Source organism: Caretta caretta, chromosome 7 (genome assembly GCF_965140235.1).
Source record: "Caretta caretta isolate rCarCar2 chromosome 7, rCarCar1.hap1, whole genome shotgun sequence".
In the NCBI taxonomy this organism is placed as follows: Eukaryota; Metazoa; Chordata; order Testudines; family Cheloniidae; genus Caretta; species Caretta caretta.
In genome coordinates, this window is record NC_134212.1 from 43,510,871 (window position 1) to 43,533,971 (window position 23,101).

The 23,101-nt window shown below is 41.7% G+C and overlaps 1 protein-coding gene across 1 annotated transcript in view; it reads left to right on the plus strand.

Annotated features, from left to right (window-relative positions):
* Positions 1-1,552: 1,552 nt before the first annotated feature.
* LOC125639801 (inter-alpha-trypsin inhibitor heavy chain H4-like) overlaps positions 1,553-23,101 on the plus strand; it is a 50,379-nt gene continuing 28,830 nt past the window's right edge. Inside the window, exons 1-10 of the mRNA XM_075130753.1 lie at positions 1,553-1,747; positions 10,230-10,390; positions 10,922-11,026; positions 12,838-13,000; positions 13,102-13,212; positions 13,965-14,093; positions 16,671-16,787; positions 18,343-18,511; positions 19,793-19,918; positions 21,597-21,778. Of these exons, the coding sequence (XP_074986854.1) occupies positions 1,553-1,747; positions 10,230-10,390; positions 10,922-11,026; positions 12,838-13,000; positions 13,102-13,212; positions 13,965-14,093; positions 16,671-16,787; positions 18,343-18,511; positions 19,793-19,918; positions 21,597-21,778 (1,458 nt within the window). The remainder of the gene's footprint in view (positions 1,748-10,229; positions 10,391-10,921; positions 11,027-12,837; positions 13,001-13,101; positions 13,213-13,964; positions 14,094-16,670; positions 16,788-18,342; positions 18,512-19,792; positions 19,919-21,596; positions 21,779-23,101) is intronic.

Sequence of the window (23,101 nt, forward strand, 5' to 3'; positions counted from 1 at the left end):
TGTACTTGTTGAACATTCGAGGTGCTGCTGACAGGCCGAATGGGAGGACAGTGAACTGGTAGTGGGTGCCGTTCAGCACAAACCTGAGGTATTTTCTGTGGGATGGAGTTATTGCTATGTGAAAGTACGCATCCTTCAAGTTGAGGGCGACATACCAGTCTCCTGCATCCAATGATGGGATGATGGAGGCCAGAGAGACCATGCGAAACTTGAGTTTCTTCACGAACCTGTTGAGTTCTTGCAGGTCTAGGATGGGCCTGAGCCCACCCTTGGCTTTCGGTATTAGGAAATACCAGAAATAGAAGCCCTTGCCGTTTTGCTCCTGAGGAACCTCTTCCACTGCCCCTAACAAAAGGAGCAAGTGCACCTCCTGTATAAGGAGTTGCTCATGAGAGGGGTCCCTGACGAGGGATGGGGAATGGGGGTGGAAGGGCGGGAGGGCACAGAATTGGATGGAGTACCCCCTCTCTACCATGCGGAGCACCCAGCAGTCCAAAGTGGTACAGAACCATGTACGGTAGAAAGGGGATAGTCGAGATGAAAGGGTAAGGCGGGGTAGATCCAGTTCTTGCTCTGGTGCACCATCCTCGACCACACCTTCAGAAGGTTGGTTTGGGGCCGGAAGGTGGCTTGGGTTGGCCAGAGCACTGGCCTGGGGATGGGTGCAGCCTTTTTCTGCCACTCCTATTCCTCCTCCAGGAACTGTACTGTTGGTTCTGTTGATAGAACCGCGGAGGAGACTCAGCCTGAAATGCTTTCTCTGTCTGGTGGGAGTGTGTAGGCCCAAGGATTTGAGGGTGGCTCTGGAGTCTTTCAGGCTATGTAGCCTTTTATCTGTCTTCTCTGAAAACAGAGGGGAGGTCCTGTATGGTCTGCTGGACCTCGTATGGGAGACCAGAGACCTGGAGCCAGGAGCCCCTTCTCATGGCCACCCCTTTAGCCATGACTCTCATGCTGGCATCAGCACCATACAGCGCCACCTGGAGGGAAGCTCAGGAGATTAGCTTGCCCTCTTCAACCAAGGCCAAAAACTCGGCACAGGGGTCTAGGGGGAGGAGCTCCACAAATTTTGCCATTGCCGCAAAGGTATTACAAGAGTACCGGCTGACAATGGCCTGTTTGTTGGAAATTTGCAGCTGCAACCCACCAGAAGAATAGAGCTTTCTCCCGAAAAGGTCGAATTGTTTAGCCTTCCTGTTTTGGGGGGAGGGCCCTTGGAAACCTTGCTGCTTGTGCTAATTAGCGGCATCCACAACAAAGGAATCAGGTTGAGGGTGTGAATAAAGGCGTTCATAACCCTTAGAGGGCACAAAATATCGCCATTCATTGTGCTTGGCAGTGGGTGGCAATGAGGCTGGGGTCTGCCACAAGGTTTTTGTGGTGTCTGCAGTAGTTTTTATGACTGACAGGGCAATACGGGACGGTCCAGAGGACTCGAGGATATCCACCATGGATCGGAGTCCTCGACCACCTCCTCTGCCTTGATGCCCAGACCCTGGGCAACCCAGCACAGCAACTCCTGCAACACCCAATTTCTTCAAGTGCTGGGGCTATGGCGGTGCCCGCCAGACCCTCGTCCAGCGACAGCGAGGAGGAAGCCCCACAGAACAGCGGCTGCTCCCTGCCATCCGTGCCCAAGGAGTCCCATGACTCTTGGGGATCCTGGACAGGCGCCAATGTGGATGGTGCTGTGCTCTGGCTGTTGGCACCGAACTCGGTGCCAATGTCAGCATCGGCACCGCTGCCGGTGGCGCTGTCTGTGCCAGAGCGGTAGAAGTCTGCCTCTGCCTCCAAAATCTCTGAAAAGGAGGACCATGGAGGCGCCAAGCCTCGGGACACCGATAGTCAGGAACTTGGGGACTGAGTGGGCTCTCTCTCCGGAGGTGCCAGTGCCGGAAGGTGCCGTGGAGAAGGAGAGCACCGGGACATCATCACTGGCTTCCCTCTTGATTGCACCTGGGGTTGCAGTGGTGTCCTAGGGGCTGAGAACAGAGCTGTGAGATGCAGCAAGTCTTGAGCTGCCTCAAAAGCCTCTGGTGTTAAGGGGAGTGGCAGTTGCTGGCCAGTAGGATCTGGTGGGCCCAAAATCAACTGCCTTGCCTGGGCAGGAATCCACGCGGCCCTGCCAGGGGACCTGGTGCTATGGCTCAATTGGGGTCTCTCAGCCGTCGGCTCCTTAGATTTGGCTAGGGGAGAACACTCCCTATTCCGGCATCTTTTTCTTCTGAGGCACCAGCGACTGAAACCGGTGCCTAGCCGCTGATTAGCCCCAGGAGGAGCCGGGCCGGTGCCGAGTGTTTTGGGAGGAGTCCTTTCTTGGCACCGGTTCCCAGGATGATGGTGCCAGGGCACTCCGCGCTGACGAAGACGTACTGGGTGCGGGATCTGCCGACCCCGGATCTGAGTGAGGGTGAAGAGCTGCCTCCATTAGGAGAACCTTAAGCTGCTGTTCCCTTTCTTTAATAGTTCTGGGATGGAACTCACGGTAGATCCTACACTGGTCCTTTTGGTGACCTTCCCCAGGCACCTTAAACAAGAAGCGTGGCATGCGCTCAGCCGTGAAGAACTATGTACAATAACGGAGATAAAAGCGCTTGCTAAGCAAGGACTATGGGACACTCCAACTAACTATCACTGGTGGTAAGAAGGAACTGAGGGGGTGGTGGGTTGGCAGGGCTCTATACTGAGCGCCATGAGGGCATGACTCCAGTGGGCACCCAGGCCAACCTGACAGATGCTGCTGTGGGAAAAATCTTCCGGCTACAGTGCACATGCGCGCGTACACACCTGATTGGAATTGACATGAACAAGCACTTGAAGAAGAACTAGTGGTTAGTTATGACTCCTGATTGTATTCCTAGAGCTATTAATGACATACTGTATGACCTCTGACAATTATTTTTTCTTTGTTGTCTCAGTTTATCTGTAAAAATAATGGGCTACTATTTCATTAACCTCCTACATGTGTGGTAGGCCTTATTTCTGAAGTGTTTTGAGACCCTTTAAAGGAAAGTTACCACAAGTGCAAAGGGTTATTTGAGAATGTCATAGAATCATAGAATATCAGGGTTGGAAGGGACCTCAGGAGGTCATCTAGTCCAACCCCCTGCTCAAAGCAGGACCAATCCCCAACTAAATCATCCCAGTCAGGGTTTTGTCAAGCCTGACCTTAAAAACTTCTAAGGAAGGAGATTTCACCACCTCCCTAGGTAACGCATTCCAGTGTTTCACCACCCTCCTAGTGAAAACGTTTTTCCTAATATCCAACCTAAACCTCCCCCACTGCATCTTGAGACCATTACTCCCTTGTTCTGTCATCTGCTACCACTGAGAACAGTCTAGATCCATCCTCTTTGGAACCTCCTTTCAGGTAGTTGAAAGCAGCTATCAAATCCCCCCTCATTCTTCTCTTCCACAGGCTAAACAATCCCAGTTCCCTCAGCCTCTCCTCATAAGTCATGTGTTCCAGTCCCCTAATCATTTTTGTTGCCCTCCGCTGGATGTTTTCCAATTTTTCCACATCCTTCTTGTAGTATGGGGCCCAAAACTGGACACAGTACTCCAGATGAGGCCTCACCAATGTTGAATAGAGGGGAACGATCACGTCCCTCAATCTGCTAGCAATGCCCCTACTTATACATCCCAAAATGCCATTGCCTTCTTGGCAACAAGGGCACACTGTTGACTCAGATCCAGCTTCTTGTCCACTGTAACCCCTAGGTCCTTTTCTGCAGAACTGCTGCCTAGCCATTCGGTCCCTAGTCTGTAGCGGTGCATGGGATTCTTCTGTCCTAAGTGCAGGACTCTGCACTTATCCTTGTTGAACCTCATCAGATTTCTTTTGGTCCAATCCTCTAATTTGTCTAGAAGAAAGAAAAGGAGTACCAGTGGCACCTTAGAGACTAACCAATTTATTTGAGCATAAGCTTTCGTGAGCTGTAGCTGTATTTTGTGAATACAGACTAACACGGCTGCTACTCTGTAATTTGTCTAGGTCCCTCTGTATCTTATCCCTATCCTCCAGTGTCTCTACCTCTCCTCCCAGTTTAGTGTCATCTGCAAACTTGCTGAGGGTGCAATCCACACCATCCTCCAGATCATTTATGAAGATATTGAACAAAACCGGCCCCAGGACCGACCCTTGGGGCACTCCACTTCATACCGGCTGCCAACTAGACATGGAGCCATTGATCACTACCTGTTGAGCCCAACAATCTAGCCAACTTTCTACCAACCTTATAGTGCATTCATCCAGCCCATACTTCTTTAACTTGCTGGCAAGAATACTGTGGGAGACCATGTCAAAAGCTTTGCTAAAGTCAAGGAACAACATGTCCACTGCTTTCCCCTCATCCACAGAGCCAGTTATCTCATCATAGAAGGCAATTAGATTAGTCAGGCATGACTTGCCCTTGGTGAATCCATGCTGACTGTTCCTGCTCACTTTACTCTCCTCTAAGTGTTTCAGAATTGATTCCCTGAGGACCTGCTCCATGATTTTTCCAGGGACTGAGGTGAGGCTGACTGGCCTGTAGTTCCCAGGATCCTCCTTCTTCCCTTTTTTAAAGATGGGCACTACATTAGCCTTTTTCCAGTCATCCGGGACTTCCCCGGTTCGCCACGAGTTTTCAAAGATAATGGCCAATGGCTCTGCAATCACATCCGCCAACTCCTTTAGCACTCTCGGATGCAGCGCATCGAGCCCCATGGACTTGTGCTCATCCAGCTTTTCTAAATAGTCCTGAACCACTTCTTTCTCCACAGAGGGCTGGTCACCTCCTCCCCATGCTGTGCTGCCCAGTGCAGTAGTCTGGGAGCTGACCTTGTTTGTGAAGACAGAGGTGAAAAAAGCATTGAGTACATTAGCTTTTTCCACATCCTCTGTCACTAGGTTGCCTCCCTCATTCAGTAAGGGGCCCACACTTTCCTTGACTTTCTTCTTGTTGCTAACATACCTGAAGAAACCCTTCTTGTTACTCTTAACATCTCTTGCTAGCTGCAACTCCAGGTGTGATTTGGCCTTCCTGATTTCACTCCTGCATGCCCGAGCAATATTTTTATACTCCTTCCTGGTCATTTGTCCAATCTTCCACTTCTTGTAAGCTTCTTTTTTGTGATTAAGATCAGCAAGGATTTCACCGTTAAGCCAAGCTGGTCGCCTGCCATATTTACTATTCTTTCTACACATCGGGATGGTTTGTCCCTGTAACCTCAATAAGGATTCTTAAAATACAGCCAGCTCTCCTGGACTCCTTTCCCCCTCATGTTATTCTCCCAGAGGATCCTGCCCATCAGTTCCCTGAGGGAGTCAAAGTCTGCTTTTCTGAAGTCCAGGGTCCGTATTCTGCCGTATTCCATATACCATTTCACATATCCAGGCACACAAAAAGATGCAGTCACCTTTTGATCCCATATATGTGTGTAAGTTCTATGATATTAATAGAGAGTCTGAAAGCTAAGTTTGAGCAGGAAATATATTGGAACCTGTTAAACGTGGCTCCTAGGTGTACGGGTCCCATAAAAGAAATGTTAGGATTATAACACTTCCAAACAAAAAATCCATTAGGAAACAATGCTTTTAATGATCCGAGTTATTTACAGGGTTTATAATGTAAATATTAGGTTTACGGTCTTCCCAGAATTTCTACATAACCCAGATACTAGTTATTCATTAACTGAATCTTGTAAATAGGTTTTCATTTTGAGATCTGGTGTTTCCAAAATGGAAGGGCAAGCATTTGTCGCACTGCTGGTCATTTCCTCACTTATAGTGTTAGCAGAAAATACTGATCACAAGGTATTTAGTCTGTTTGTTATTGAGAGCATGCCTAAGCTGGTTTCCTAACTTTTCAACAGAACGTAAGTGATGAATGAATGTTCAGTATTCAGTCATGTAATGCAACTCATTTATGTTGGAACCATTAGCCACTCTATGTACCCATATACTGTGGTGTGACAAGGGAGGGGTCTACCAAGGGCTTTCTTCTGGTTTGTTGAAATGTAAGTAGGAATTAAAGGATTTACAGATTTGTCTGATCATACTTTTCCCTGGGAATGTTAAGTATCCATTTGTGTGATCAATCTTGGAGGGAGACGTATTGGGTCTTGGGGAGTAAGTTCAATGGAGTTGCCACTGCTTACATCAGGGCTGAGTTTGGTCCATTAAAATGCTACCTTCTTTAGTGGAAATAATTAGTTTCCATGGGATGTGAAGGAGGAAGGCAATTAGTTTCTTTTAATACTTTGAAGCTGAAAATGTGTTTAATGTAATGTCACAAATTTATCAAAGGGGAGGGGTAAATGGCCTAATTAAACGTAAGCTAAATTTTAGAAAACATGTTTAAATGTTTGTTTATTTCTGATGATAAAATGAACTCATACATTGGAAAATCTCACAAACTGTTATAAAACAATTTTCCTGTGGCGTGTACGACATGCTGTATTGATGGATGCTTTTGAAAAAGAAGGTTGGCTTCCTAGGATGCTAGGTACCAGGGAACACTGCAGAGGGGATGATATACTTAGCCTTGGGGTTGCGGGGGGAGTAAAGAAAAGTTCAGAAATTGCTCTCTAATTCTGCTCTTCTGGAAGACACATGGGGCTAAATTCTCTCCTGCATCTGAGATTCATTGGATGAAGGGTAAAGGCAGGTGGTCTGATCAACACCTTGGTTCTGTGGGCCAGTCTACATGCTGGCTGTGGTATGAGTTAGAGCAGTCTTGGGATTGCTCTAACTCAGTGGTTCTCAACCTGTGGCCCGTGGGCCACTTGCAGCCCAGTCAGCACACAGCTGCAGTCTATGTGACATCCTCAGGGCCGTACAGGTAGTATTGGATGCAGCCCACAATGGTAAATAGGTTGAGAATCTCTGCTAACTTATGCCCAGTGTAGTGGACCATACATCATCTGAGGATTGGCACAGCAGAGCGCCACCCTGAGCTGACCCTATAACAGGTTGTGTGGTCATTGGGGCAACTGACTTTTTCCATGAACTGAGAACTCTGCCCCTGCTGGAGGAATTCTCAGCTGGCCAGTTAAGACCAGAACCCACCCGAGCAACACAAATAAACCAAACAGAAAATGACTCCGTCTCATGAAGTGATGGAGAAGAGATCTAGAAGGAGAGAGTCCAGGTCTCTTCCATCAAAGGGAAAGTTACTACACAGTGTGATATAAGATGTTTGAAGATGGGAGGGGGAGTAAACACAAGAAGATTTATTTGGGGGCTACTGGGAACCCCCACAAAAATGGCCATAATTATTTTCCTTCTATTCTTTCAGGGCTTTGTTTTTACCCACTTGTTTTGAATGGAGCTAGAATTGACTCCGCTGGTTCTGTTTTGCCACAGTAACTCTGATTTCTGTGAAGAGTAACAGGTGGAATTTGCTTCAAGTGAGCAGCGAGGCAAGAAGCCAAGGGCCTCAGCATTTGAGAATTGTGACCATCTCACAGCAGCTGCTCTCCTCAGTGTGGCAGTCCATTTAGATCTCTCTGTCACTGTGAATTAAGACAGTACTTATGAGCAGTGATTGTTGCAATGATGGTGTAGTGCAGTGGGTCTCAACCAGGGGTAGGTATACCCCTGGGGGTATGCAGTGTCTTCCAGGGGGTATTCAACTCATCTAGATTGGTGTTTCTCAACCTGGGGGTTGCAGCCCTGGGATGTCATGGGATGGGTTTAGGAGATCACAAGTGCAGGGCCAGCAAGCAGGGCAATTGCCTGGGGTCCCACATCACAGGGGCCCCTGCAAAGCTAAGTTGCATGAGTCAGTCCCACTGCTTGGGGTTCGGGCTTCACACAAGGCTCAAAAGTGAAAAACAGGCTCAAGTATCACACTGAAATGTAAGTACAATATTTATATTCCAATCAGTTTATTTTTCATTATATGGTAAAAATTAGAAGGTAAGTAATTTTTTAGTAATAGTGTGCTGTGACACTTTTGTATTTTTATGTCTGATTTGTAAGCAAGTAGTTTTTAAGTGAAGTGAAATTTGGGGTACTCAAGACAAATCAGATTCCTAAAAAGGTGTACAAGTAGTCTGGAAAGGTTGAGAACCACTGGTGCAGTGATAGGATTGTTATTTCTTTAAAAGGTTTGAGCACTCTTGTGGTGCTCACTATCTTCCAGAAGCTAGCCAGAGCAACAGTGTGAATACAGTACACAGCTGGGCCTTGCATGTTGTTTATATTTGCTAAATACAATTATTTGGACCCCACCTTGCCTGGGTGGTCCTTCATATTGACACAATACATGCTTTAATGTATGGCCCACAGAGGCTAAGGGCCAGGACAGCAGTGAAACAAAAGGTAATATCCAGCAGCCAAAAGAGAGATACACCTGTGATTACTCTTTGTTTGGCTTATTCTTTGAATTCAGTGGCAGTACTTCAGGCAATCTACGGGGGGGGACAGTACAGGGGAAAGTTTTTAACCCTTTGCTGTTAGGGGGAGCAGACATGGGTCCGGGCACAATTTGTAGTCTGTATATGACAACAGTAAGTTAATTCATCACGATTTAATTTGTTGATATATGCAATGTACTTTGTAGATGATAGCATGATCATTGCTAGTCATTGTCCCATAACAGTGTGGATTGAAATCTTAATTAGCCAATCACATTGCTTCCTCCTCCATCCTACAAATATTCTGAAGTTGTTTATCTTGCCAAATATCTTTGTTTGTACACCATTATCTTGGCTGATGTCTACACAGTTCTGGCAACAGCTATAGAACCAGCAAAAGAGGCAACAAATTATTTATTCCTGGGTGTTTTGAATTGCTTTATAGCTGACAGGATGGTGAGCACAACATGTCTTGGGTCGATGATGTTGGCTGACTGCTAAATTGTGCTCAGCAAACTGTAAGCTTATCTAACTCAACTATTCACAATTATGTTCAAATGTGATTAAAAACTTGTCATGAAGACATGCCTTTGACTGTGAAGAAACTGACAGCTTTAAAATGGATGCTATGTATAAATTATAGAGGTGAATGATTATTTTAATTAGTAATCAACTAGCAGTTTAAAAGATTTGCAGGTTCAGTTTGGAGAAGTAAAAAGATATATGTGCATCCATTTTAGACACTAAACTCTTTATTTTATATGTAATTTTGCTACTAACTCTAAAAGATGCTGTTGGTTGTGATTCAACTTAGATTTACAGTCTTGTCATGACTCTGCTTATCAAAAAATGCTGTGTCTGTTGAACTCCGACTTAAATCTTTCCATTCATTTTCCGGAAACACTGCCACCCACACACTGGCAAATTCTTTTGGATCAGTCTACAGCCCCACATCACATATGGAAAAACACCTTTAATAAAACAAGAACATCCCAAGAGTTTCCCAGTGGAGCTGCTTGATGAAATTTTCACAGGGAAAGCCTGTTAAGGAAGCTGAGTTAAAGTTGTAAAACAGCAATTTTTTTTCTAATCATGATTGGGCTTTGAAAGAGTTAAATAGTTTGAAATAGGTGCATTTCAAGGGCACCTTCAGTCTGTGCAAACAGAGAAGACAGCCCACACAAGGCTCTAACCTGCCAAACATTACATGTGACCAGAAGCTACTGGCTTGCAAAATGTGCAGCTAAGTCCTACTTGAGAGAGAGAGGATTTAAAAACAAGGAAGACAGTCTGGCTCTCTGGACCAAATACCTAAAGGGGCATCAACAGGGTGTTTAATTCTGTGAGCCAAGTCCTCTCCTGGTGGTCAGGTCAGGTAGTTGTCCAGCATCATAATCACCCAATGAGGGAAGAAATTTCAGAATGCCTTACTGTTCAGCTAAAGCCCTCTGTGGAATAACTTATGCAGAACAGGCCACAGGTTTATGTACAATAGAATTGGTTATTATGGGGATGTGAATAAAGAGCAAGCAGTGAGCAAGCTTGATCATGGATTTTGAATGGAAAATCACAGGACTCACTGCTATTGTGAATTGAGTGGAAAATCTTGTAGAGATCATGGTCTCAGCATGACACCCTGTGTGATCCTCAGTTGAAGCCACAAATGATTAATTCTGTTTTGCCTTTTAAAATAGGATCAGTCTGCCTTTTCCATCAGTCTCAGCTCTTTTACCTCAGATAGGAAGCCAACAGCCCACTGCTGCTTCTAGAGAGCTGAACATTACACCAGCCTCCAAACCCCCTCACTATTTGATGCTACATTTCATTATGGTGGTAGCTGAATTTCACCACCCTGTCTATTTCAATGTGTTTCTTTTTTTCCCCAGAATGCCATTGAAATCTACAGCCTGCATGTGGACTCCACGGTTACGTCTCGATTTGCTCATACTGTTATCACCAGCAGATTTGTCAACAAGGTTAATGAATCCCAGGAGGCTGTTTTTGAAGTGGAATTACCTAAGACAGCTTTCATCACTAACTTCAGCATGTAGGCTCTTCTGCTACATCTAATACTAATAATGTGGGTCTCCGTCTGTGGTGTATTAGACCATCAGTGCACCTTTCTGATGATACACTGAGTGTAACATTCTGAAAAACCAGTTGTGGAACACTGGAAGGGCAGTTGGCTCTTCAGAGGTTCTCTCACACAATGTCTGCAGACTGAAAAAGTCGAGAATGAAAATTGGATATAATATAGTGATGCTCAATAAATTAGCCTGCCTGCTGTGCAAAGTTTATTATATCCCTAGCAAGATGGTATATTTAATTGCAGAAATTTCAAGAGGTCAGTGCTGCTTGATATTCCTGCTGCATGACCTCTAACCTCATCAAAGGGTCTCTGAGGGTACAAAAACAATGACACCATGGCTCTCTAGTGAGCTATGGTGATTGGAGGGAGATGGGACTTAAGGGCTTCCTGTGCAGATGCCCTGAGAACCACAGGGCACTGTATTGCCCCTTCCCTTTTCACAGACCAGCAGAGCCCACCTCTCAGTTTTAATATTTTAAAACATTTTAGGTCAATTGATGGAGAAACATATCCGGGAACAATAAAGGAGAAAGCATCTGCACAAGAGCAATATGACATTGCGGTTTCACACGGTCAAAGTGCCGGCCTTGTCAAGTAAGCAGCAGTTCTGATTCACTATTATTTCCTCTGATTTTCAGTTTCAATATTATGGATTGGGTTAAACTGCATTGAAACTGATGGGTATAACAGCTTCCTTTCATTCAGAAGAAATGTACAAAGCAATTGAGATCCCTTATCGAATAGATAGCTGTAACAATTGAATGGGGGGGCTCTGTCCAAAACAAAGCCACATGCAGGTCTGGAGTAGGAGTTAATACTGCAGAGATAGGTGAGGGAGTTCTACTGTGATCTGATAAACTCAGAGGCCGGAGATTGGATTGGAGGGGGGTGTGTTCAAGTGAAGCAGCACTAAACACCACAGAAACAGACTAAGGCTTTGTCTACACTACACAGCTTTTAGCGATATGGCCATGTCGACACAGCTGTGCTGCTAAAAGTCAGGTAACGTAGCTGCTGTTTGTTGGCACTTTTGCCAACCAAATACTTCCACTCCCAGCGAGCAGTGTTCACGTTGTCAACAGGAGAACACTCCTGCCGACAACGCACTATTCACACTGACTCTTGCTGCGGCAAAACTTTTGTCTTTTTTTTTAGGGGGGGGAGGGTTTAGCACCTCTGAATGACAATAGTTTTGTTGCTCAATTGTCAGTGTAGACATAGCCTAAGGTTCTGTCTACACTAGAGACCTTACAGCAGCACAGCTGTATCGATGCAGCTGCACCACTGTAAGATCTCTTGTGTAGCCCTCTATGCTGATGGGGGAGAGCTCTCCCATCGTCAGAACTAAACTACCTCCAAGAAGTGGCAGTAACTATTCACACTACCACTTATGCCGGCGAAACTTATGTCACTCAGGGGAGTGTTTTATTCACCTCCCTGAGTGACATAAATTTTGCCAACATAGGTGGTAGTGTAGATATGGCCTCAGAGAGTGAGCACAATGCCAAGGAGATGGCAGAACAAGCTCTGGGTACACAGCCCTAAGAAAAAGCCTAGAGCGAGCTTTAGGAGGCTGAGTACTGGCTTGGAAAGGTGAGCAAAGAAAAGCTCCTGCTGTTTGATTTCCCCCTGGGTTCAAGGAAACAGGACTTGGTGCATTATTTGTAAATAAACAGGATTGTATCAAAGAAATACATTGCTCCATCGTTAATTTCTCTTCCTAACTGAAACAACCTGCAGGACCCCAAATTTTGGCTAAAAGGGATACCACCCAAAATGCATTTCAAATCCATGGCAAAATGAAGAAAAAAAAAAAAACAAAAAAAACCTGTCTCTTACACAGAGTAATTTTTGCTGATTTTAAGGTCAGATCAGTTTTAAAAATCCATCACTTTAAAGAGTTGCTAAATTAAAATTGATCTAAGCAATAGGTACAGCGAGGGAAATTATTCATAGCCCACCCAGAAATGGGCTAGGATAGAAGGCTCTATGGACTGCACTGGGGAGTAACAGTATGCGCAGGCATAACCTGTTGTAGGTTCAGGACTTAAGAATGCTTCAGAACTGTAGGCAACATTGCACTGAAGGAGAATATTCAGTCTGGGCTTCCAGTTATTCAATCCTACTGCCACTCGCATTAATTCCAACTCTAGTGCCTCTAGGTTTCTATTACAAATCTAAACTCATCGCCTACATATAGAATAAATACTGTACACTAAAAACTTTGAAATGGTAAGTAACTCTCTGTGGGATGTGAACAAGTCTTATTTACATTAAACAAAGTGACCTCTCTCTCCTTGGCTGTGCCACTTGACTACTCTTTAACCCAGACAAATGGAAACTTTGGCAACATCCCCTGAAAATATCACAGTAAAAAGCTAAATGTCAATTTTGCTTATTTTCAGAACCACCGGAAGGAAACTAGAGCAGTTTCATGTCTCAGTCAACGTTGCATCAGACAGTAAGGTTACCTTTGAGCTGATATATGAAGAGTTGTTGAAGCGACAGCTGGGGAAGTATGAATTGTTATTTAAGGTCAGACCCAAGCAGCTTGTTAAACACTTTCAGGTAAGCTATACCTAGAGGCTTTAGGAATAAATGCTGCTACCTTGTTTGGGCAACCCTGCAGCTGCCAAGTGATGCTGACCTATTTTCCTTCTTTCCTTCAGATTGATGTCCACATCTTTGAACCCCAGGGTATAAATTTCCTGGAAACTGACAGCACCTTTATGACAAATGAGTTAACTGAAGCTCTTACAAAGGTGCAGAATGAGACCAAGGTAAAACATCATCAGGAAAATTATATTAAAGCTAATATTAAAAAAATTATATAATACATAGGTTGGGAAAAGAGTGTCTGTACATCTGGGTATAGTGCTTAGATTATCCACAAATAAAAAGCTAGTTTTTAAAAGTCATATGATACCTAGAGTACATAATCAGCAATAACCCAAATTTAGGTGAACAGATTTAACAATACAGTTTAGATATTAGAATCCGAATACTAGGGTACATCACCCATGAAAAGTTGTACAGAGATTTGGTGGTGGAAAGCAAAATATATCAATGAGTGAAGATTGTCCCTCACTAATTGAGAATTAGGTTGGTTGTCCATTTAGAAAATACAATCCATGAGGAAAGCATTTATTACTTTCCTGACTGCGCTTCTCACTGGCACTTCAGCTCATCCCTCCTGTTATTGCCAATGTCCAGTTATGTGTTCTATGTAGATGTCCCTCGACCACCTGGTGGCGTCTGACACCATGAGTTGCCGCATCCATCAGCGGAGCGGAGCATTGACTGATTCCGCATTCTCTCAGCACTCGCTCGTTACTGGGGTCCCATGCCCCTAAGGCTCCGACGATCACCGCGTGTGTCTGGACCTGGTAACCTTTAGCTCTCAAGGTTTCGGCCAGAGGGGCATATTTCTCTACCTTTCGAGTAATGCTAATGGGAATTTATCTGTTATTTTTAGTTGCTATTTATTTTTGTGATTAATCTTAATTTAGTTGCTTTTGCGTTTAATTTTCAGGCTCATATTTTATTTAAACCAACAATAGCTCAACAAAAGAAGAGTCCTGAACTTGAGGAAACCCTCCTAGATGGAGACTTTATCATACGTTACGATGTTAAAAGGAGTGTCAGTGCAGGAGATATACAGGTAACAAATATATGTCTGGAAGTGCAAATGAGAGAGATCATCAGGGGTTGATAGATTCTGAAAGTGCTACAGTACAATTAAAAAGTGTAAAAAGTAAAGGAGGACTTGTGGCATCTTAGAGACTAACAAATTTATTTGAGCCTAAGCTTTCGTGAGCTATAGCTCACTTCATCAGATGCTGTAGCTCACGAAAGCTTATGCTCAAATAAATTGGTTAGTCTCTAAGGTGCCACAAGTCCTCCTTTCCTTTTTGCGGATACAGACTAACATGGCTATTCTTAAAAAGTGTAGTCATCAATCCAGAGGGAGTAGGATTTGAAGGTAATCAGTAAACCCAGAAAAAGCGCTCAGCACCATCCATTGACAAATTAGTTTTATATTGCATCATATTATTTTTCTGTAAAGAGGATTTTCAAATGCTGGCAGACCTAAGGATTAGTTGCCAGTCTCTTTTGTAAATGAGATTAACTGAATTTGATTTAGACAACTGTTAAACAGTAATTACTTGTATATATTCTAACATTTATCTCTATTTACATTGTAAAACAATTTTAATAAGATTTTTGTTATAAAAGTTTGTGGACCAACACATGCCTTGTAACAGGGTGAGGCATTCACCGGCACTGCGGCTCCTGCTGGTCAGTCCAGGAATTAGCTCATCCAGCTCAGGAGCACCCTCCTCTAGCCGGTTTCTCCCCTGCCCTTACCTGCCCTCTGCAGTCCCTTTATCTCCACCAATTCAGGCCCCACATCCCTCCGGGACCACAGTGCCCCTTACCTTGGGGTGCTGCCCCGCTGCAGTGTCCCCACACTCTGGGTCTCCCCTCCCAGGGGAACCCCCAAACCCCCTACACCCACTTTGCCTCAGTGGCTACTGCCAGTTGTCATCTAGCCCCTTCTGTCAGGGGCAAACTGCAGTCTGAAATGGCCACTCATCACTGGCAAGGGGGTTGGACCAGCTGCCTTTTCTTGCCCCGGCTGCCTCCCTGCAGCCCTAGTACCTCCTCAGGCCTTTGCCACAAGGCCTCAGCCTGGGAGGTCGCCAGGCCAGAGCTCCCCAGCTCAGCCTGCCCTTTCCCTGTACTGCTCTGTCCAAGGTACCCCTGTCTCTCCCAGGCAGCTAGGTCCTTCTTGCTCCACTACTGGAGCAAGACTCACTTCCATCTCTCTTCAGAAGCCCTTCCTATAGTGGCCCAGCCGGGCCCTGATTGGCTGCCCCAAGCCCGCTCATGATTGGCTCCCCGGGGCAGCCCTTTCCCAGGGCTGTTTTTAACCCCTTCCAAACCGGAGCGGGGTGACTGCCCCGCTTCATCCTAATTAAGTGAATAATATGCAATTCACTTTCTATATAATTTTACTAATTTTATATACATGGATATGTTTAAAAACAGAAATTATAGTTAACAGGTTGCCTAGATCAGTGTTGCTAAATAATTTAAAAAAAAACACCCTCAAATAGATAGTGAAGTTGTTAATTAGATTATTTTTCAGCTGTTTTAGATAAATTGTGTTTGTGGTATGTATATGAGAGAGTGCCTGATTCTCCATTCTGTTACTTCAGACTTATGCCATGAAATTACCCAAGTATCAAGCAGGTGCCACTGAGTGAACAATCTCATCTGCTCTATCTATGCATATGCCACATGCACAGTTTACCTAAACTAGTTAACACCCACTAGTTAACACTTTTAACTTTTAACACTTTAACTTTTAACTTTTAACTTTTTAACTTTTTTTAACTTTTAACTTTTAACTTTTAACACTTTTAGTTAACACCCACTAGTTAACACCCACTAGTTAACACTTTTACCCTTCTGTTCACACTCGTTACCAGATTATTTTTTCACCTTGCAACAGTAGTTATGGATGTTTTTTGAGTAGTTTGTGTTGTAAAGGCATAGTTTGGTAAAGGGAGGAAGGCAGAAGAGCATTTAAAGGTATATTTAGTACAATAGTGTTGCTAACAACCTCTTGGATTATTAATACAAAATGTTCAAAACTTAATTTACATTTAATCATTTTTATTGTTTCTGTTACTCTGCTTTTTTTTTTTTTTGAGTCAGGGCAATGAAAATAGACTAGTCAATTTCAATTTTATTTCAAGTCAGTTTCATTTTCTTTTTTCTGTGTTTCCAGGATACTGCAAAATTTAGGTTGCAAACACCATAGGGTAATGTTATTCCTTTCAGAATTAATCTTTTCTATTGAATGTTTTGAAAGAGAAGTCTAAGGAAACCTATTTTTTGATACTGGGTTTTGTTTAAGTTTGTTTTGACAAAGCTTACACATTTGACCTTAACTGTCCTGATAAAATTCTGATTATGATGGAAGAGCACCCTTCTTAAGAATCGCATAGTCCCATTGAGTGTAGTAGAGAAAACAGGATATGATTGTCTTTTGAATTACACTATACAAATGGTGTTGTTTTTCTTTAAAACGTATGTTTCAACAATTATTTTGAGGAAATACTGTTTGGATTTGTCTAGAAGACTAGTCGGCTGATGATGGATCCGATCCTGTGGCTGTGTCACAATAATGCAAGATGTAAATTGTATGTATTAACTTTTTGTGTTTCAGATCGTAAATGGGTATTTTGTGCATTACTTTGCACCCAGTGAAATGCCAACGTTTCCCAAAAATGTCATCTTTGTTGTAGATCAAAGTGGCTCTATGTCAGGCAGAAAAATTGAACAGGTAACTCACTTCTTAAACACAGAATTACATTTGTATATTTATTCAGTGTCTGTGCTGTTGTATAAAGAAAAGCTGATGAGTCCACTGTAATTTCTAAAGGTGCTTCATGTACCAGCAGCACTATCTCACTCTAGGAAATAACAGTGATGTTCAGTTTTAAAACTCATGCTACTTCTGTAGACATGCAACATTTTCAGAGGCTAGAAGCCATCTTGCTCTTGGAAATATGAATATGCAACTTTATTTAAGCTGATCATTTTAAAGTTTAACCACTTCCTAACATGGCTGTCGTTGTAGATATCTCATCTTGATAAAGTTCTAGCTTTCTAACTGAGTTGTTTACATGTGAAAAATTTTGCTTCAGTTTTTTTGTTTTGTTTTGTTTTAATAAAAGTGGGAAAAAATAAGATCACAGTGGAATGAAGCCAGTGGAAGTTTTACTCACTGACTTCACTGGGAGTGGAAGTGGGCCCTACTGTCTTCAGTAGGGGTATTTGCATCAATAACAGTTACAAGATTAGGTCACCTGTAATGGTTTCAAATGGAAAGATAACGTTATTGTGGAGTCCCAACAAATGCCCTGATCCTCCACCTCATATTCCACTTTTCAAAGCCATTCCACCCTAGCCTCGGTGACCAGTCCTTGAAACAAATAGTATTACAGTGACCAGCGCCTCAGATTCTCCTCCTTCTCCAGCATAAGTTACTGAAATGGTTGTGTAAGCTTTGCATATTTTAGGACCCAATCCTTGTAGCCGTTACTCAAGTCAAATACAGTGGGTGCAACTCCATTGATTTACACCAGGGCTGATTATGGCCCATGCTCTTTACTGTTAAGATGATCAGATAGAAGAACAATTTGCATAAAAAAGTGATAATGGCACTGTCACAGAAGTTGGTGTTTAGCTGTGCAGTACTGTGAACCCAAAGACTTCCAAAAAAATGAGTCAACCCCCTAAAATTATGAAACTGGCTTAAAATTATAAATTTAAAAAATTGGTGTTCTTTTTATTTGCCTTCTGATTTCTGAAGCTTTACTAAGTTCACTCACTTCATGTTTTCAAGCTTTAATTTTTCCACAACTCTGGGAATTAGAAATCGTTTAAAATGGAAGCTGAGATTCTCATAAAGTCTCTTGATTCCAGCAGCTGGGAATTAAGAACAACATCAAATATGACGAGACTCGCAATAAAATTGCAAGAGTTGGCAAAACTAGATGTGTACAAGGAAAGTTTAGATTATGTCTCTAATGTATCCTTGACCTAAGGGTTGGATTTACATATCAAGAAATTCTTCCTTATTCAACTATATATGAGCCGAAGTTTATAAATTTGAAACTGCTTACAAAGTGAATTACAATATTTGCACTTGGGTGTATAACGCAAACAAATATTGTACTTGGAATATGTTACGTTCTTCTGAAGAGAAATCTCATTATTTAAAATAAACTATGCAGCAAAAATAAAGGTATCTTAATAAGCTGCAGCTCCATTTTAAATTCAAATTCTGATAAAATACAAAACAAAAAATACACTTTCCCCCCACTTTTTAACAGACAAGAGATGCCCTCCTGAAGATTTTGGAAGACCTCAGACCTGAAGATCATTTTAGCTTAATAACCTTTAATAGCCTGGTTACTGAATGGAAGAATACTTTGTTACAAGCAACTGGACAAAATGTGGAAAGTGCTAAAAGATATGTTAAAACTATTATGGCTCGTGGAGGTAAACATGCTATCTAAATACTTTTAAACGTAGACACCACAGAGAATGTGAAATAACTGCTAGAACAAACTGTTGTTATTAATTTATGTTATATGGTACTTTTCAGAACAAATAAGACATGATACTTGTCTCAAAGAGTTTACACACTAATTTTAAACAGGAAGTACTAGTTATTTTTTAATAAATACTAGGGATGAAAAGGGACAGGAAGACTGGTTACATTAATAAGATCAACTGGCAAGTAAACTGTTATGTACACATATACAGATGTTCCACTACAGTTATGAAATGTAAGGTGTAAGGGAGTTTTTCCTTTTTATACGTATGATTGTTTATAATAGAGCTAGTTGAAAAATTTCCAGTAGAACATTTTTCCTCAGAAAAGGTCAATATGTCAAAATTGAAATGTTCCACAATATTTAATTTTAAAATAATTGAAATGAACTGTTTTGATAAGGTTCACCTTATTAGAATGGAATGTTTCAATTTTCCATTTTGAAAGAATATTTAAAGGTATATTTTATTTTATATAACACATTATAATATATAATAAAATTTTAAAAAATAAACTCAATCTAAATGCAACATTTTAATTGACTTGAAACAGAAATTTTTCAAAAATTTGGTTTCAAAGGAAATTTGAAAAATTGATGTTTTGTTCTGATTTCCAACAAAAAACAAATTTGAAAATCACAGAATTTTCTGTAAAATGGACATTCCAGTTCTCACACAGCTCAATTTTGTAAGCAAAAGGTTAATATAACCATTAGTGAACAGTGGTGCCCGAAAGTTTATTTTACTTTCTATTCTTCTGCTATTAATTTTGTTTTACACTTGATTGGATGTTCAGGCCTCAGCATTTGATACCAATGATACCAATGTAGACCGCCAGTGAGCGGCACAATCCTTAGGCTCCTCAAATGAATCCAAGTAATATTTCTTAAATTCTAATCTCACAGATAATAATAATTATTTTATATGGATCTGTAGAGACACTAAAAAAGGGCCCCGTCTATGTTCCTCTTCACATAATTTACTGAAAATACTATCAAAATACCCCTGAATAACTAATGTACAATTCAGTATAACCCATCATTAGCAAACCAAGTAACTTAAAAGCTCAAATCATCCTCCGTCTCTAAAAATTCTCCACCTTTTACAATTTCCTCTAATCTTATTTTTTTAAATCCAGTCAAATGCCTCTTTAAAACTGAGGTGAACTGAATTGAGTTCTTTTAATTGTTTTTAGATGTAGAATTGTGTGTATTTTCTCTGTTGTAGGAACAGATATCAACAATGCCCTACTGACTGCAGCAAACACATTAGATAAGGCCAACTATGCTGAGATATTGCAAGCAGACAGCATTTCCATGATAATTTTGCTGACAGATGGTCAACCCACTGTTGGTAAGTTAATCACAGTAAGGCAATTCCCCCTCCCCTAATTATGCATCTTTTACGTTCACATTCTGGTAGTTGTCATACATGGTCTGTATACTAGAAAACTCCTGCCCAGGAGTGGGGTGGAAGTTCTCACTTATTCTTGGTCCACTGCAGAAAGGCTACTTCTACAGACTATACGTGAAAGGAGCGTGGAAAGAGCTGAACTTGAGATGGTGGCAATAGTCTGCATGTTTGAGCGTACACCTTTTGACAAGAAACACAATCTAAACACAATTCCTTGTGCAATTTACAGTCTGTGAGAGGTGAGGCAGGCTAGCTATGAATGGTTGAAACCTGAAGACAACATACTTGAAGCTAAACCATGGGCACACATCAGTGCTGCATTTGTGTAGTATATGTGTGCATCCTTTTGGGCTTAGGTTACAACACTTTCCCCTCACTTCTCAAAATCTGACTGTATATTTTAATAGTACCGTTTATTCTGTAATCTTTTGTGAATTTTGATGTTAACTAGCAACTCACTGTGATATTACAAGATGGGGGGATTATGATGTGAGAAAGTAATTAAACAGCTAATTCTGATGACACAATTAAGCAATTATGACGTGAGAAACATGCACCAAGTTCAGCTGAGTCCTTAAGAAACAAAATATTCTGTTTTCATGCTAATTTCCTTAAGCAACTAGAACTAGGAAAGAAAACATTGAAATCACAGGCCCTGAAATAAGCAGAATTGTTTCTGAACAAAGATTTTCAAAGTTTTGCATGAAGCTTCTCTTCAATGACTGCAAGATAGAGTCAACCCATGACCCCCTATATATGCAAAACCCATAAGTGGTAGGCCTGTTTACTGACTCTCATAATCCAAATGAGATTTTTTTTAACTAAAAACAAAATTAAAAGATTAAAAAGATGGGAAAATTAACTTTGTCCCATAATATTACTACGTAAATTAAGATAGTGCTGGTCTAGTAGTTAAAGCAGGAGACTGAGAGTCTGAAGACCTTAATTCTGTTCCTGACTCACCATGTGACACTAAATCAATGGGATTGCTCACGTGAGGAAAGGTTCCAGGATTGGCCCCTTGTGATTTTGAATATCGTGTTGAATGAAAAGCTTCAATCCAGTGACCACAGTGGTGTGGCTAAATGGGAGCAGGGAGAAAACCAATGAAGTTTTTAAATCACAGTTTTCATCTGGATTGCACACGAGCTAATTTATTTTCTCTCAGTATGCATGTATAATTTCTGTTAATGTCTTCCACCTCCATCCCTGTGCCTCCACCTTTAATTGTTTGTATTGCATCTGTCCAAATCAATTTGTAAGTTCCTTGGGTTGGAGACATGTCTAACCCATGTATCTTGTAAAACACTGTATGCAACTGGAGTGATCTGAAGAAGAATAGGTGTTATATGAGTGCATTAGGTCTCTCTGGAGAATTAGACCCAGTCACTGAGAAAGCAGAGTGGTATTTTCATCTTCAACTAAGCAGAATTCAACAACTTTTTTTTTTAAGTTTTACTTCTTTGAGTAAACTTCATAAGATGTTTGAAGCAAAATTTTCAGTACATCCCATTGCTGTCTTTCTATATTAAAAAAACCCTCTCTCTGTATACACACACACACACATATTCTCTCTCTCACACACACACACACTGTATTTTCATTTTTTTAATAACAGGTGTTCAAGGTGTTGAAATAATTCAACAAAATATACAGAAGGCTATCAAAGGAAAGTATGTCCTCTATTGCCTTGGCTTTGGTTTTGATGTCAGTTACAAGTTCCTTGAGAAGATGGCCCTCGAAAACGGAGGAATAGCTCGTCGTATATATGAGGACTCTGATTCAGATTTGCAGCTCCAGGTAGGGTTCTGTTAATAATTTAGGAAACATACTAACCAGTTTCAGAGGAGCAGCCCATGTTAGTCTGTATCCGCAAAAAGAAAAGGAGTACTTGTGGCACCTTAGAGACTAACAAATTTATTTGAGCATAAGCTTTCGTGAGCTACGTGCATCCGATGAAGTGAGCTGTAGCTCACGAAAGCTTATGCTCAAATAAATTTGTTAGTCTCCAAGGTGCCATATTAACTAGTGACTCTGGCCTATTTAAATCAATTAAAGGCATGCCAGGAAACTCTTAACTGTGAGACCAACACAAATGAAAACCTTTGTGGGCTCTCAAAGAGAGCAAAAAGTGGTATCAGTTTTCTCCTCAAATTTTGTGTCCAGATGAAATGCCAGTTTTGAGAATGAAAATGTTTGTGGCATACGGGGCCAAATCTTGAAATTCTCCCATCTCTCCTGGGCAAATGAGTGAAAAATTATAATTCTGTGCGAAGGGATGAAATCTGTCATTTAGTGCTACAGAAAGATTCATTCTCTAATAGAAATGATACTGTATAAATTTTGATCCCTGGTTCAGATTTTTTAGTTTTATTTATTTCTGTTTCTAAAACAAAAAAGATAACTATCCAAAGCTCTAGGCAACCAGCCTGTAATTTGATACACAGCACGGAAGCACATGGGTCAAGCTCAACTATAAACTCTCACCAATAAAACTGACCTGAAAGTTTTCTGAATGTTTGAAAAAGTTTGATCTATTCTCCTCTCCATATGCCTGCATTTTTTACTTCTGGGTAAAAAGAAAAGGAGTACTTGTGGCACCTTAGAGACTAACCAATTTATTTGAGCATGAGCTTTCGTGAGCTACAGCTCACTTCATCGGATGGCTCATGCTCAAATAAATTGGTTAGTCTCTAAGGTGCCACAAGTACTCCTTTTCTTTTTGCGAATACAGACTAACACGGCTGTTACTCTAATACTTCTGGGTAGATACTGAAGTACCAAATTACCATGAGAAATATAGCTTATGTGGAATTGCTTGTCTGATCAGAAAAAGAACTTCACTAACCCTTGCCAAAAAGGCTTATTTTGTGAAGTTTCCATTATGCAGATCCAAGTGAATCAGATATATATATATATATATATATATGTGTGTGTGTGTGTGTTTCTGTGTGCCCATCTGAACTGAACCTTGGAACCTATTGAAGTTTCCCCTCATCACTAATTAGAATGTGAAATGTAGTCACCCATAAATCCTGGAATTAAAGTAGCACACTGGTGAAACAGAATTTGTGATACCACAGGTAATCCATCAGATTCCCTGTATCACTATCCATGGAAATC